Consider the following 15,124-nt stretch of genomic DNA (forward strand, 5'->3'; position numbering starts at 1 on the left):
GTCAGCTCCCATGTTTTATTCAACAGTGCTGTTTCTATTTCTTCCACTTTTTTCCAAAAGGTTGCATCACCCCACACGTCCACCAAATGTGGCCCATCATACCTATGTCTGTATTACATCTCCAGCATGTGTTGGGGGAGTTTGGATATATTTTCAACAGTCTATCTGGGACCATGTACCATCTATACTACAATTTCCTGATAATCTCTAAGTGCGATGCACAAGATGTTTTGTCTTTATGGGCCTCAAATGCTTTTTTTCCATTGGTCTTTACTTAGGGGATGCCCTAGTTCTTTGTGCCAAGCTGATTGGAAGGGCATTTTTACTTTTGTGCTATTTGACCGGAGCAAGTTATATAATGTGGAGAGTATATTTTTGGGCGGTGTGTGTGCAAGGCATATTGTCTCTATAGCGGAGTTGTGTGGGGATAGGTTTTTTGTAACTTGAACTCTTGTTAGGAAGGACTTCAGCTGTAGGTATGAAAACACGACTCTATTGGTTAGCTGGAAGATAGCTTGGAGTTCCGGAAAAGGTAATAGCTTGCCTTCCTTGTATAAATGTTTTATTTTTATACACCCGGCCCCTGTCCACTGCGTGTGGTCGAAAGTCGGAATACCTACTGTTAAGCTCAAGATTGGGGACTTGGTGAAGTTGATTCAGGTTCTCCTGGGTTGCCCTTTATCTCATCCCATGTTTTTAGTGTCAGGGCCGTGGTTGGGAGAATATGTGTTTGTGGTGGGTGTGCATGTTTTGGGAGCCAGAATAAGTTTCTCAGGCCCTGCTGACATGCCCAATAAGATTCCACTAACGTCCATTGTGGTGGATCACCAGTGGAGGTGAAGGCCTTGACTGCCGCCAGTGGTGCTGCTCTATAGTACTCACGGATATCAGGCAGTCCCAGTCCCTCCCGTATCGGTTGTTGCAGTGTTGTTGTGGCCACTCTAATTCTCCTCTTCATCCAGACAAAGAGCATAATAAATACAGAAATTTCGTGAGTAGCATAATTTTTACCCTGGCTAATCTCCTCAGCCAGGAAAGGTATTTGCCTTCCCATGCGGTCAACGTGGTGGTGAATTATTTTAAGAGTTTGCTGTGGTTCATTTCAAATAGTTTGAGCAGGTGGGATGGGATGTTTATGCCCGGGAATGTCAGGTAGTCAGTCCTCCAATCAAAGGGGAATGCCTCTTTGAGTCTGTTGAGGGTGTCTGTCAGAATGCCCAGCCCGATAGCTTGTGTCTTAGAGACATTGAGTTTTTAATACGAGTGGTTCCCATACTCTCTGATGGTAGCCACTAGGTTCAGAAGGGATATGTGTGGTTGGATCAGATTCAGCAGTACGTCGTCGGCAAATATGTTTGCCTTATATTCCCTGTCTCACACTCTTACCCTGTGTATTGAGGTGTGCTGCCTTTTGATGGCCACCAGCAGCAGGGCCGCCACCAGAAATTTTGGGGCCCCTAACTCAGCTCAGGGTCTGGGCCCCCTGGGGCCCGCCTCCAAATACCGCCCACTGGGTCCACACACAGACACAAACACACACACTGATACAAAAGGACACAGATACATACTAACAGACAGAGGCGGCTCTAGACTTTATGAGGCCTTAGGCGAAACGCAAACATGAGGCCCCACTAACAAAAAAGTGTCACATATACACATTGATGCACTGTCTAGCTGTGTATGTGCCTGAGAGTGTGTCTGACAGAGAGTATCCTTGTGTGTGTGAATGTATGTCTCTGTGAGCATGTTTGCGTTTTTGTCTGAGACCCTGTGTATGGGGTAGCTGCTTGAAGTGTGTTGTGTGTATGGGGGGGGGGGTGATGGTGAGAGGCGGGTGATGGTGAAAGGGGGGTGATGTGAGAGGCGGGTGATGGTGAAAGGGGGGTGATGGTGTGGGGGTGATGGTGAGAGGGAGCGGGGGGTGTGATGGTGAGAGGGAGCGGGGGGTGTGATGGTGAGAGGGAGCAGGGGGGTGATGGTGAGAGGGAGCGGGGGGTGTGATGGTGAGAGGGAGCGGGGGGTGTGATGGTGAGAGGGAGCGGGGGGTTGATGGTGAGAGGGAGCGGGGGGTTGATGGTGAGAGGGAGCGGGGGGTGATGGTAATGTGACAGGGAGCGGGGGGTGATGGTAATGTGACAGGGAGCGGGGGGTGATGGTAATGTGAGAGTGAGGGGGGGTAATGTAAAAGTGAGGGGGTAATGTAAGAGTGAGGGGGTAATGTGAGAGTGAGGGGGGTAATGTGAGAGTGAGGGGGTAATGTGAGAGTGAGGGGGGTAATGTGAGAGTGAGGGGGGTAATGTGAGAGTGAGGGGGTAATGTGAGAGTGAGAGGGGGTAATGTGAGAGTGAGGGTAATGTGAGAGTGAGAGTAATGTGAGAGTGAGGGGGGGGGGTAATGTGTGAGTGACGGGGCATAATGTGAGAGTGAGGGGGCATAATGTGAGAGTGGGGGGGGTAATGTGAGAGTGGGGGGGTAATGTGAGAGTGGGGGGGTAATGTGAGAGTGGGGGGGGGTAATGAGAGAGTGAGGGGGGTAATGTGAGAGTGAGGGGGGTAATGTGAGAGTGAGGGGGGTAATGTGAGAGTGAGGGGGTAATGTGAGAGTGAGAGGGGGTAATGTGAGAGTGAGAGGGGGTGATGTGAGAAGGAGGGGGTGATGGTGAGTGGGGTGAGGCTGAGGGTGGTGATGGAGGGTTATGCTGAGGGTGGTGGGGGTGAGGCTGAGGGTGGTGAGGGGGGTGATGCTGAGGGTGGTGGGGGAGTGATGCTGAGGGTGGTGGTGGTGATGATGAGGGTGGTGGGGGGTGGTGAGGCTGAGGGTGGTGGGGGGTGAAGCTGAGGGTGGTGGGGGGTGAGGCTGAGGGTGGTGGGGGTGATGGTGGTAGGGGGTGAGGCTGAGGGTGGTGGGGGGTGATGGTTGTGGGGGGTGAGGCTGAGGGTGGTGGGGGGTGATGGTGAGGGTGGGTGATGGTGGTGGGGGGTGAGGCTGAGGGTGCTGGGGGGTGATGGTGAGAGTGGTGGGGGTGATGGTGAGGGTGGGGAGGGGTGATGGTGGGGGGTGAGGCTGAGGGTGGTGGGGGGTGATGGTGGTGGGGGGTGAGGCTGAGGGTGGTGGGGGGTGATGGTGAGGGTGGGGAGGGGTGATGGGAGTGGTGGGGGGTGAAGGTGGGGGGTGATGCTGAGGGTGGGGGGTGAGGCTGAGGGTGGTGGGGGGTGATGGTGGTGGGGGGTGAGGCTGAGGGTGGTGGGGGGTGATGGTGGTGGGGGGTGAGGCTGAGGGTGGTGGGGGGTGATGGTGAGGGTGGGGAGGGGTGATGGGAGAGGTGGGGGGTGATGCTGAGGGTGGGGGGTGAGGCTGAGGGTGGTGGGGGGTGATGGTGGTGGGGGGTGAGGCTGAGGGTGGTGGGGGGTGATGGTGAGAGTGGTGGGGGTGAGGCTGAGGGTGGTGGGGGTGAGGCTGAGGGTGGTGATGGTGGTGGGGGGTGATGGTGGTGGGGGTGAGGCTGAGGGTGGTGGGGGTGATGGTGGTGGGGGGTGAGACTGAGGGTGGTGGGGGGTGATGGTGGTGGGGGGTGAGGCTGAGGGTGGTGGGGGTGATGGTGGTGGGGGTGAGGCTGAGGCTGGTGGGGGGTGATGGTGGTGGGGGGTGAGGTTGAGGGTGGTGAGGGGTGAAGCTGAGGGTGGTGGGGGTGATGGTGGTGGGGGTGAGGCTGAGGGTGGTGGGGGGTGAGGCTGAGGGTGGTGGGGGGTGATGGGAAGGGAGAGCCTACCTTTCCCTGGTGGTCCAGTGGGTTCCCTGGTGGTCCGGTGGCCACTGCTTCCGGTCTGCAGCTCCACATAGCTGCAGACCATGTAATCTCGCGAGATTTCAGAGCGTTGCCGTGGTAACCCGCGGCAACGCTCTGATTGGCCAATTCTCGCGAGTCACATGGTCTGCAGCTCTGCACACTGCGGAGCTGCAGACCAGTGTCTGCGATGGTGGCCGGGCAGCCAGGAGGGGCCTCGCACCCGGCGGCATACCGGGCACACTCTGCTCACAGGCGGTTTAGGCGGCCGCGAGGCCCCCGCCAGCGCGAGGCCTTAGGCGGCCGCCTAAACCGCCTAATTAGAGAGCCGCCTCTGCTCACAGACACACATACTGAAACAGACATACACGCATACAGGCATACATACTGACACACACATACTGAGACATACACACAGGCATACATAGTGACAGACAGACACATACTAACATACATACAGACACACATGCAAGAGGACATAAAGACACATACATACATACAGACAGACACCGACATACATACACATTCATACATACAGACACTGACATCCATACACACATACATTCATAATGGCATACAGACATACACAGACATACATTCATAATGGCATAGAGACATACATACATACAGACTGACATACATGCAATACAGACATACTGACAGACATACATGCATACAGACATCCATACACACATACACATACACACAGACCTACGTTCATAATGATATGCAGACATACATTCATACTGACATACAGACAGACATATATACATATATAATGACATACAGACATACATACAGACAGACAGACATACATGCATACAGACATACATGTATGCATACAGACATACACAAACATACATAGACAGACATACATACGTAGACATACATGCATGCAGTCAGACAGACATAGACATACACACAGACATACACACAGACATACACACAAACATGCATCCAGACATACATACATACATACATACATAGACATGCAGACATACATACATACACAGACAGACAGACATACACATACATGCATCCAGACACACAGACATACATGCATACAGACAGACATACACGCAGACAGACAGACATGCAGACAGACATGCATGCATCCAGACAGACATACATACATAGACATACATACATACATACATACATACATACATACATACATACATACACATACAGACAGACAGACAGACATACATACAGACAGACATACATACACACACACAGACAGACAGACATAGACATACACACAGACATACAGACAGACATACATAGACATACATGCATACAGCCATACACATACAGACATACATACATACATACATACATACACATACAGACAGACATACATACACAGACAGACAGACACACACACACACATACATGCATACAGACACACAGACATACATACATAATATGAGTGGCAACAAACAAGTTAGGTTTTTAATATGTCCAGGAACTGTTTCTTTGACATACATACATAGACATACACACAGACATACAGACAGACATGCATGCATCCAGACAGACATACATACATACATACACATACATACATAGACATACATGCATACAGACATACACATACAGACAGACAGACATGCATACAGACAGACAGACACAGATAGAAAGACAGACATACATATACATGCATACAGACATACATACACACAGACATGCATGCATCCAGACAGACATACATGCATACAGACAGACAGACACATACAGACAGACACACATACATGCATACAGACACACACATACAGACATACATACATACATACATACATACATACATGCACACACACAGCTCATTTTCCAGCCACCCTCCTGTCTCTTACCTTTTCTTTGCAGGAGGGTGGCTGGGGATGATGGGAGTCGGCGCTGCTCCCTCTTCACTGCCTGGCTCTCCTTCTTCACGGCTGGCCACGCGCGCGCTCCTCCCGCGCGGAGAGAGCTGGGAGGAAGTGACCACTTCCTCCCAGCAGCACTTTTTTTTAATTTTTTTTTTTTTAAAGGGGCCCGGTCGCGCTATACAACGGCCACAGCGCTGACCGGGCCCCTGAAGGAGGGGGCTAATCGGGTGGCCCTAAGTGTGTGCCCCCCAGGGCCTCCGGGCCCGTGACAACTGTTATGGTTGTCACCCCCTGATGGCGGCCCTGACCACCAGTGGCTCCAGTGCCATCACATAAAGTAGTGGGGACAGTGGGAACCCCTGGCGGGCACCACTGGAGATACTGAAGGGGTCCGACACAAATCCTGCATTCAGGACACGACCTGACGGTGCATGGTACAGGGCTCTGAGCGCTGAGAGGATAACATTTTGTTTTTGAATGACCGGTCAAAGAAGGTGACCAACTAATTCATAATTAATTTTCACTGAAGACATGAATTAGCAAAGTAAACCCCCTGCCAACTGTAAGATCTGTATTTTTGTAGTATCTTTGTATTCAGACTCTAAGTGGCCATATTTAATGTTTCTTTTCTGCAAAAATTTGAGGAAATATTTTTGATTAGTTCATCATAATCAAGAAAATAAATATAAACCCATCTGGCATAATTAACTATAACCTAACATACAAAGCGCACCTTACATGTGTGGGAACCTGGAGTGACCCTTTAATAATATAAACCCACCCAGTATTACTGTAACATATCCTACACAGTGCACCTAATGTGTGTGGAAGCCTGGTGTGTCCCTTTAATAGTATAAACCCACCCAGTTTAACTAACTGTAACCTAACCTACACAGTGCACCCAACGTGTGTGTGAGCCTAGAGTGTCCCTTTAATAATATATAGGGGGCAGGGGGCGGAGGAGAAGCAGATGGAGCTTGGGGCAGAAAAACTGGGGAGTCTGGGGCAAAGAAAAACATATACATTTAAAATAATAGAATCTATATTAAGAACAAACATTTTGCTAATATGAGGGTACAATTTATGGAAATGGGCTGCCAAGGGGTACTCAAGTGAAAAAAAAGGTTGGGAACCACTGATGTACACAACTTGATGTGATGTTCAAACCCTGTTAAAATCCATTTATTGTTAAAACTAGCTAACTTTTTTCATAGCCAAAAACTATTTGATGTCAACATGGGATCAATTGCAACATCTGCTGCTACTGTTGATTATTTCTGCCCTAGCTGGAATCATTAACTGCTGATTTGGGCCAAAATAAAACGTTGCTCTGTTTGATGGAGTTTGACCCATTATTTATATTTGATGATGTTCCCAGTGTTCTGTTTGTGAGGAGAATCCAAAGTATAAGATTAGGGATTTAACATCAACAAGCCAATTTACTAAACTGTGAATTTTCATAGATTAAATATGAATGGAAAACTGAGGCAAAACAGCTGATCCGGGAAAAATTCTCCATGTCGACATTAGTCACACAAATTGGCTACTTTTGCCTCAATTTTACAATTTGGATTCATTTTGTGAAAATTCTGAGTTAAGCGAATACTCCAAAAATGTTTTTGTAGACATCAAAACTTCTGTTTATTTGTAAAGTATGAAAAAAATACTCAGTTTTAATATGAAATATGGTCACACCATACTTCTAAACCCTATTTTCTCTTCATCCTCAGGTTCATTTTACAGTTTCTCCTGGGGAAGAGTAGACAATGAATGGCTAATGTCAATTTTGTACATATTTCTATGTACAAAGTTGCTTTGATTGGCTGAGAAAGGTCAGCTGACACGATGAATGGCTGGCGAGATCACCATCTGGTTTCTGTAGCTCTGCAAAAGCCAGATACAAGTCACTGGCCATAGAGGTCTCTCTGCGCCCGGAGAAGACCTGGGTAAGAGTGTGAACCGTTGTAAAATAGTTTTCCCCATTACTGGGGCTAGGGTACTATTCACATAATATGATATGGGGTCTTGTGAGCTTCTTACCTGTCAGCAGACAGTTTTCTGAAGGGGAAGTCTTTCCAAAACGTCTACTCCCAAATGTTTACCTAGATAGTTATTACTGTTTATTATAGGATTGCATGAGGTGCTTTGTTTTGTATTCTCTCCACATCATTTTATCCTTTTTTTCTTTAGTTTTTTTTTTCTTTAGACTGATTTTGATATCCCCTTTCCAGAGTACAGGATCTGGGATTTGGGGAGTCCTGGCCTGGTACAGGGGGAAGGTTTGACATTCTACAAGAGTCTGGAGGGGAGGTTTATAAGGCACTGCCTATAAGCCTGTTCTCGGTAGTTGGCAGCAGTTATTCTTATATGGCTGTTTATATAAATTTAACATAAAGCTGTGGGTTATTTTACAACTTTACTTCGATGTTATTACTGTTTAAGCAATGATTTTATGGTTTGGGTAACAATTATTGCAAATCCATTTTATCGCCACATTCTTCTCACTTGGCAACACTATGATGTGTACAATTTATAAGATTCTGATATACAGTATATTTGTGGGGCCATAAGCAGTACATGTTATGAATGAACGTGTTGTATTTTTTCATCATTTAATTTGTATAATATATTTTGCAGCGCTGTACAATTTTTACTAATTAAAAATATGTGAAATAATATAAATTTTCACGATAGGCATTTTAGCTGCCCTTCACCCTGATTTTGTTCTCACTGGTATCAGCCATATGACCTTTGAAGTCCCTGCAGGCACTTCCTATCTGATTGGGCATATGCCCAGAAGTGGGCGGCTCATACAATATATCTACCAGTGGATGCCTCTCCTGGATCACAGGAACAGCTGTAACTATTGTGGTAAGAGAGCTGTTTGCATTATTTCTGTGGACCCCAAAGAATGAGATTCATGTTCATTTGCTGTAGTTGCTCCAGATAGCCCATGGTGGGGTGGGGAGAAGTTGACGTGTATTTGTGGATCACTAAGTGGAAGAAGTTGAACAAGGGCAGTAGTGGGTCGGAGAATAGTGTGTTAAAAAGGGGAAAATAATGAGTGTGGAGGGGACAGTGCAGAGGAAGATACAGAGTATTCTCTGCACAAAAAGTTCCAGTCATATTGTCTATGTAGATCTGAAGATAGAATGAAGTTTAATTAAGGAATGCTGAATAAGTGAAAAGGAATGTCAGTCGATGATTGTCTAGTACAGAAACACTTGAGATTTCCTATGTCTGCTTTCCAACGGGTACTGGCTGGGTAGAGTGACTGCTGTGTGGATAAATATCCTTAATTTTAAAAAAAGACTTATGTTTTATAATTTAAGTAGTGTACCAAAAATAAATGTTTCCCTTTACAGTGTTATTGGAGTATATATAATGTAAGGTAGTTATTAGGTAGTTGGGTTGATAGTAAGTAGGTAGATATGAAGTTGGAAATTAGCGGGTAGTTAGATATACAGTAGGTAATTGCATATGAAATAGGTAGGTATACACTAGTCAGTAGGGTAGATAGTAGGTATAGGAGATAGTTGTATATTTAGTATGTAGGCAGTAAAGCTATTCAGAGGATGTTTGGTGAAGCACATGGACCCAGCATGGCAGACATATTTGGGCTTTGGAGAAGAAAGAAAAATATATAGGACAAAGATTTAAAGAGAAGCAAAGGAGTGGATAGGAAGGATAGATACAGCAATGATTATTAAGTTATAGGGTTCTCATGGTGCAAGGTCACTGGAGAGGGTGAAAGTCAACGACTTCAGTGAGCAAACACGCAATCATTGAGATGTTGGGCTGTGAACAGAGAAAGTACAGGGACAGATGACGACATGGACCTCTTTATTGGATTTTTATTTATATTGTAAAATAATAGCTTAATCGCTAGTGAGTAGGAACTAGTAAAATTACTCTACCTATAATGAATTTTTCCATGTCTGTTGCGATATGGCATATCCCAAGTGGCGTGGCAATATTTATTTCTGGTGAATTACTTTTGGCATCATCCGTCTCATGTTTTCTTTTTACCATTGCCCATGAATGACGTACAGTTAGTTTTTCTTTGATCTCATACCAAACTATTTCTGTCCACTGGCACTGTCTCTGTTTTACAGGTTGAAGGAAAACATAAATCGCAAACATGAAGATCCTGATTTTAACTTTATCGGTTCTGTTCATCTCAGGTATGTGGAGAAATATCCCCAATAAACTATACCTTACTGAGTGTATTGAACATATCTTAGTAAACATATTCACAAGTTTAGAACTTCCTGAATTAATAAAAAGTATGAGGTACCTTGGAACTTCTCCATTATTGATCATCAAGGTTTTGTTTGATAAATTATATATTGGTTGACATGCAGATATACTAACATACGTGTGCTATGAAGGCAGCAATATAACATGAGAAGTATTAAGGATGGACAGGGCAGGAAGGGAGTGAAATGTGCATTAATGACATTGGCCTGAGATTTGTGTATTCAAGAGATATGGAGATAAATAACACAGATATTTGGAAGGCTGATGAGCAGCAAGTTTCAATAGTTAAGGTAAGAAATGAGAAGGGCACGAACAAGGCCCTCAGTTGCAGCTTGCATTAGAGAGGAGTGATGGGCTTGAAGTTACATCAGACTGAACGTAGGGATAAACTGTGAGACCTGAATGGCAAGTAACTCCAAGGCAGTGCAGCTTAGGCGATTGGGGTAATGGGTGTTCCATTTACCTGTAGGGATGTAGGGAAACAGATGGAGGTGGAATATTTGAAGCGGGAAAGATGAAAAGTTCAGTTTTAGAACGTGTAATCAAACGGAAGAGATGCAGAGATAATATATAGGCCACTCGTGATGCTAAATGTAGAAGAAAGTAAATCATTAGTTACCCGTAAGAGCTGTTTCAGAAGAATTCAAGGAGCTGAAAAAGTAAGTTAGATTGATGTAAACAAGCCGGTCTAGAAGTTTAGAACCGAAGGGAGATGTCATAATAATGACGTTTGGATAAATAAAATACTTGAAAGGCATTGACTGCCCACTGTGCAATAGGAGGTAGGACGTTTCTTGATACGTAAAAATGAACATAGCCTCCCTGTAGTGAATGTGGTACTTGGAACGTGCCTTTAATTAACTATCCTTTTCCTTCAGGAACGCACGGGCGCTTCCTTTGGCAGAGAGATGAACCAAAATCCGATATATCTGATGTATTTGAAAAATTTGTAGAAAACATTGTTGAGCTTGGATCAGAGGCTGCAGACTACGTGAAGTCAACAAGCAATGATAAAGAGTAAGATTTATGTAATGTTACATATTTTCCAGTCCCCCTTACATTAGTTAATGGATAATGTGCATAAAGTGATTTGCTAACTTATTTATAGACATGTGCAATTTGTTTAGGTCCGAATTGAAATTTAGACAAATTTCAGCAATTCGGACATTCGTATGCTTCCCCTAGTAGGGTTAAGGGTAGGATTAGGGGTTGGGTTAGGGGAAGGGTTAGGATTAGCAGTAGGGTTAGGGAATTTCTGAAGTCCCGAGTTCCCAAAGTGCCGAACTGACGAAGTCCCGAATGGCTGAAGTGATCCGAATTTATTGCCCATGACATTCCCTACTCACTTATAAGCCCCGATCTCCGATTATCCAGCATGTAACAAGTACAGTCAATAATGTTCATCTTTAGAACGACAGGCAATAAACTAATAGAAAGGAGTCTATCTATCTATCTATCAAGTATTTATATAGTGGATGCCTGGCAACTCTTGACCTGGGGTTGCTTGTTATACGTAATACGTTCTGGATGTAACAAAGGCACAGGATATTGTTGCGTGGTACGATGTGTTTCCATGATATGGGTGGCAAATATGTTATAGGTGCTGGGTGTGACATCAGAGTTACACCACAAAAAGTTGAGAGAAGAGTTGAGACCACATTCCCACCCCTGTGTGTCACATTATCTTTAAGAACGAATATGTTTTTCACAAATACTGAACAAACCACATTTCGTACTTAAAAATATTAATATCCTCATCTTTTATCCTGACAGGCAGAAAATTAGGGATACAATTGATGCATTGAAGACCAACTGTAATGATATCAAGCAAGCAATTAAAACATATCTACATTCAGCTTGGAAACAAGTGGACAAGGAGCTGGATGAGAAGTATCCAGTGCTTAAGAAGGATGTCCTCCCCCACTTGGAAGAATTTGGAAAACAATGGGATGAGTATGCAATGAACATGAAGAAGGATATTTTTATTTACACACTAAACTTATTTAATGGCCTAAAAAATCAAGTGGAGAAATTCTTTGAAAATATACGACCGGTTGCAGAGAAAGGGCGTGACAAATTACGCTCCGAGGTAGAAGAACTGCGTAACAAAATAGCTCCCTATTTGGAAGATTTGAAAAAGGAACTGGAAAAGAATCGTAAAGAACTGCATGGTGAATGGTCCAAGGACTATATTGCTCAGGTAGAAAAAGAAATCGATGAGCTAAGGGAATCTATCAAACCACATTTAGAAAATTTAAAGAAGAGTGTGGTGCCTCATGCTAAAAATGTGGAGCAATATCTGGACAAAATAGTTCAGGAAATCAGAAAAAGTTTGTATTTAGATTAAATATATCAGTAGAATATGGACTAGAATCGTACTTGTATTCTATCTCCATGTTTACAGTTTAATAAATATCGTTAGAGTCAGTCACATTATTCTACAGGTGTTTAATGTAAATGTGGTGGGTTGTTTTTCGATCACTTATTCGTACTATTAGCTATAGTTAGTTTCTATTGTTCCCTTATCTACACTTACTATTTAGTTTCTTTCTTTTTTCTTTGATTATCTGAGCTGTAGATTTCGACTGGGTCTGTAGTCTTACTTTTTTTGCATATGAAAATAAAATAATTTTAGCATTTTTGGAGTTTGTGGGTTGATATGTATTTTTATTTTAGTTTTCATGTCTGTATTGTGCATGTCTTTTTTTTTTTTATCTTTATTTTTGATCATGCATAAGAAAACAATACAACCTGCATAGCCACAAATGCAATTGCAAGAGTATTTAAAACACAATGAAATAGATAGCATGATATATAAAAAAAACCTGTCTTTTAAATCTAAGATTTTTCTCAAGTCTAACTGCTTGTTCTTAAAAAGTTGGTGTTTTGCAACCTAAGTTCAAAGGGAACAGTCAGTTCTCTGAAATTTGCACCACTGAATAAAAAGAAAACAAAACAAAAAAAAAAACTTGTGTTAATCTTTTTTTTTTCATGAAATTCTCTGTTTTCTTGTAAATTTGTGTTACAGGAACACTATAGGGTCAGGAACACAAACATGTATTCCTGACCCTATAGTGTTAAAACCACCATCTAGCCCCCCTGGCTCCCCCTTGCCCCTCCAAATAGAGTAAAATCTTACTTTCCAATCTGTTCCAGTCTGCTGCTGCTGGCTATGCACCTAAACTGCCTGCTTGGCTGACATCATCACAAGTGGTGATCTGAGCTAATCACAAAGCTTTCTCATAGGAGAGCATTGGATTGGCTGAGACTGTCAAGGAGGCAGATCAGGGGCAGAATCAGCACAAACCAAACACAGCCCTGGCCAATCAGCATCTCCTCATAGAGATGCAGTGAATCAATATATCTCTGTGAGAAAAGTTCAGTGTCTGCTTGCAGAGGGTGGATACACTGGATGCTAGTCACACTGTGCAGCACTGCCCCAGGAGGCACCTCTAGCAGCCATCTGAGAAGTGGAGGGATCCCTATGCTGTAATGTAAACACTGCATTTTCTCTGAAAGACAGTGTTTACAGCAACAAGCCTGAAGGTAATGATTCTACTCACCAAAACAAATTCAATAAGCTGTAGTTGTTCTGGTGACTATAGTGTCCCTTTAGTGTTTTAGTGGATGAGGTGCAGATTACATTTAATGTTATTTTTTATACCTCACCTATACCTATTTGTTAAATATAGAGATAACTAAACCTAACATTAAAAATTCTTGCCAACTTACAGTTCCCCTTTATTCCCTTATTGCCGCAGTGCATTCTAAGCTGTCCTGCAAAAAGCCAAGCTTTAACTCTGCAGGATGGCATCGAACGCTTCCTCCTCCCACCGCAGCTACAATTACCTCCCTTTTCGATCTCGGTCGGGGGGGCTGCCTGAAATCCAAAACAGTATCCCTGGAGCACCTCCGTTGCCTCTAAGGCCCCTGTGGGCCATGTGATCTATTGATCACATGATTACAATAGCAGTTATTACCCTACATTGAAAGATTACATCCTTGAATATTCTGTTTTTGGAAGTATGCTTAATGAAGTGGTCTGGGTGCCAGGTCCCTCTAGGATTAACCCTTTCTGCTGTAAACATAGCAGTTTCAGAGAATGGGTTAATCCAGCCTCTAGTGGTGATACCGGAGAAACTGACGGAAGCGAAGCACAGAGAGATGGACACAGGTTTCTTCAGGAAGGAAGAGATTCTTTATTGGATCACCGATCGGGACTCAGAGGGACTAGCGTCACCAAAATACCACAAGTTCTGAGCCCCGGACAATAGTGCAGGCTCCTTATATAGGCACATAACTCCTCCCATAGTAAGCTCCACCCGCACATTCTCTTGACCAATCAATACAAATAAGAATTAACTTCCTGCTTGACCGCATGGCTTGTCCAGCACAATGGAGGAGGGGAATACTACATCCTGTATTCTTGCACATGCTCCGTACACTACTGATCGTATCTTGCCTCGTGCAACCAACTGATCGATACGTCAGCATATGCACGTACACATGCCACGTGGTAATCTCGGCCTACTAAATTTATTTTTACCGAGATTCCACCACAGTGGCTGTCTCATTGACAGCCGCTAGAGGCACTTCCGCATTTCTCACTGTGATTTTCACAGTGAGAAGACGCTGTCGTCCATAGGAAAGCATTGAGAATGCTTTCCTATGAGACTGGCTGAATGCGCGTGCGGCTCTTGCGGCGCATGCACATTCAGTCGATGACGGCAGAAGAAGGAGGAGATTCCCCAGCGCCAAGGGAGCCCAGCGCTGGAAAAAGGTAAGATTTTAACCCCTTCCTCACCCTAGAGCCGACGGGAGGGGGGCCCTGAGGGTGGGGCCATCCTCAGGGCACTATAGTGCCAGGAAAACGAGTATGTTTTCCTGGCACTATAGTGGTCCTTTAAAGCCAGCATATCATTCCCGTATTATAAGAGTATTTAAAGCAGGAAGGAGTCCAAGGAACCTACATAGAATTTTCCAGCTGAGGAAGCCTATTGGCGAAACGCGTCAACGGAGAGCAGTGAGCACTAAGATTCTATTTTTGGACTTTAGCCGAATAAGTGTATTTCTTTAACTATTGTGTTTTTTATATTATATGTTTTTTTAAGAGTAATAAAGTATTTACTTTTTATACACTTACGGCACTACCTTTTCCTGCAATTATAAAGAAGGAATGTGGTCCTTAACCACAAATGCGACTTGATTTGAG

At 44.3% G+C, this 15,124-nt stretch overlaps 1 protein-coding gene across 1 annotated transcript; it reads left to right on the plus strand.

The window, feature by feature from the left end:
• Positions 1–8,452: 8,452 nt before the first annotated feature.
• Positions 8,453–12,557, plus strand: LOC134578029 (apolipoprotein A-I-like). Its single transcript, XM_063436996.1, has 4 exons — positions 8,453–8,523; positions 9,768–9,836; positions 10,791–10,929; positions 11,686–12,557. The coding sequence occupies exons 2-4, from the start codon at positions 9,794–9,796 to the stop codon at positions 12,257–12,259; spliced, it is 756 nt and encodes a 251-aa protein (XP_063293066.1). The 5' UTR covers positions 8,453–8,523; positions 9,768–9,793; the 3' UTR covers positions 12,260–12,557.
• The last annotated feature ends 2,567 nt before the right edge of the window (positions 12,558–15,124 follow it).

This window comes from Pelobates fuscus, chromosome 11 (assembly GCF_036172605.1).
Source record: "Pelobates fuscus isolate aPelFus1 chromosome 11, aPelFus1.pri, whole genome shotgun sequence".
Taxonomy (NCBI): Eukaryota; Metazoa; Chordata; class Amphibia; order Anura; family Pelobatidae; genus Pelobates; species Pelobates fuscus.

Excerpts from the sequence above, each read along its gene's own strand:
- LOC134578029 (XM_063436996.1), top strand. The coding sequence starts at position 9,794 with ATGAAGATCCTGATTTTAACTTTATCGGTTCTGTTCATCTCAG. Across the intron at positions 9,837-10,790 it reads ATCGGTTCTGTTCATCTCAG|GAACGCACGGGCGCTTCCTT; the intron begins GTATGTGGAGAA and ends CTTTTCCTTCAG. Across the intron at positions 10,930-11,685 it reads TCAACAAGCAATGATAAAGA|GCAGAAAATTAGGGATACAA; the intron begins GTAAGATTTATG and ends TTATCCTGACAG.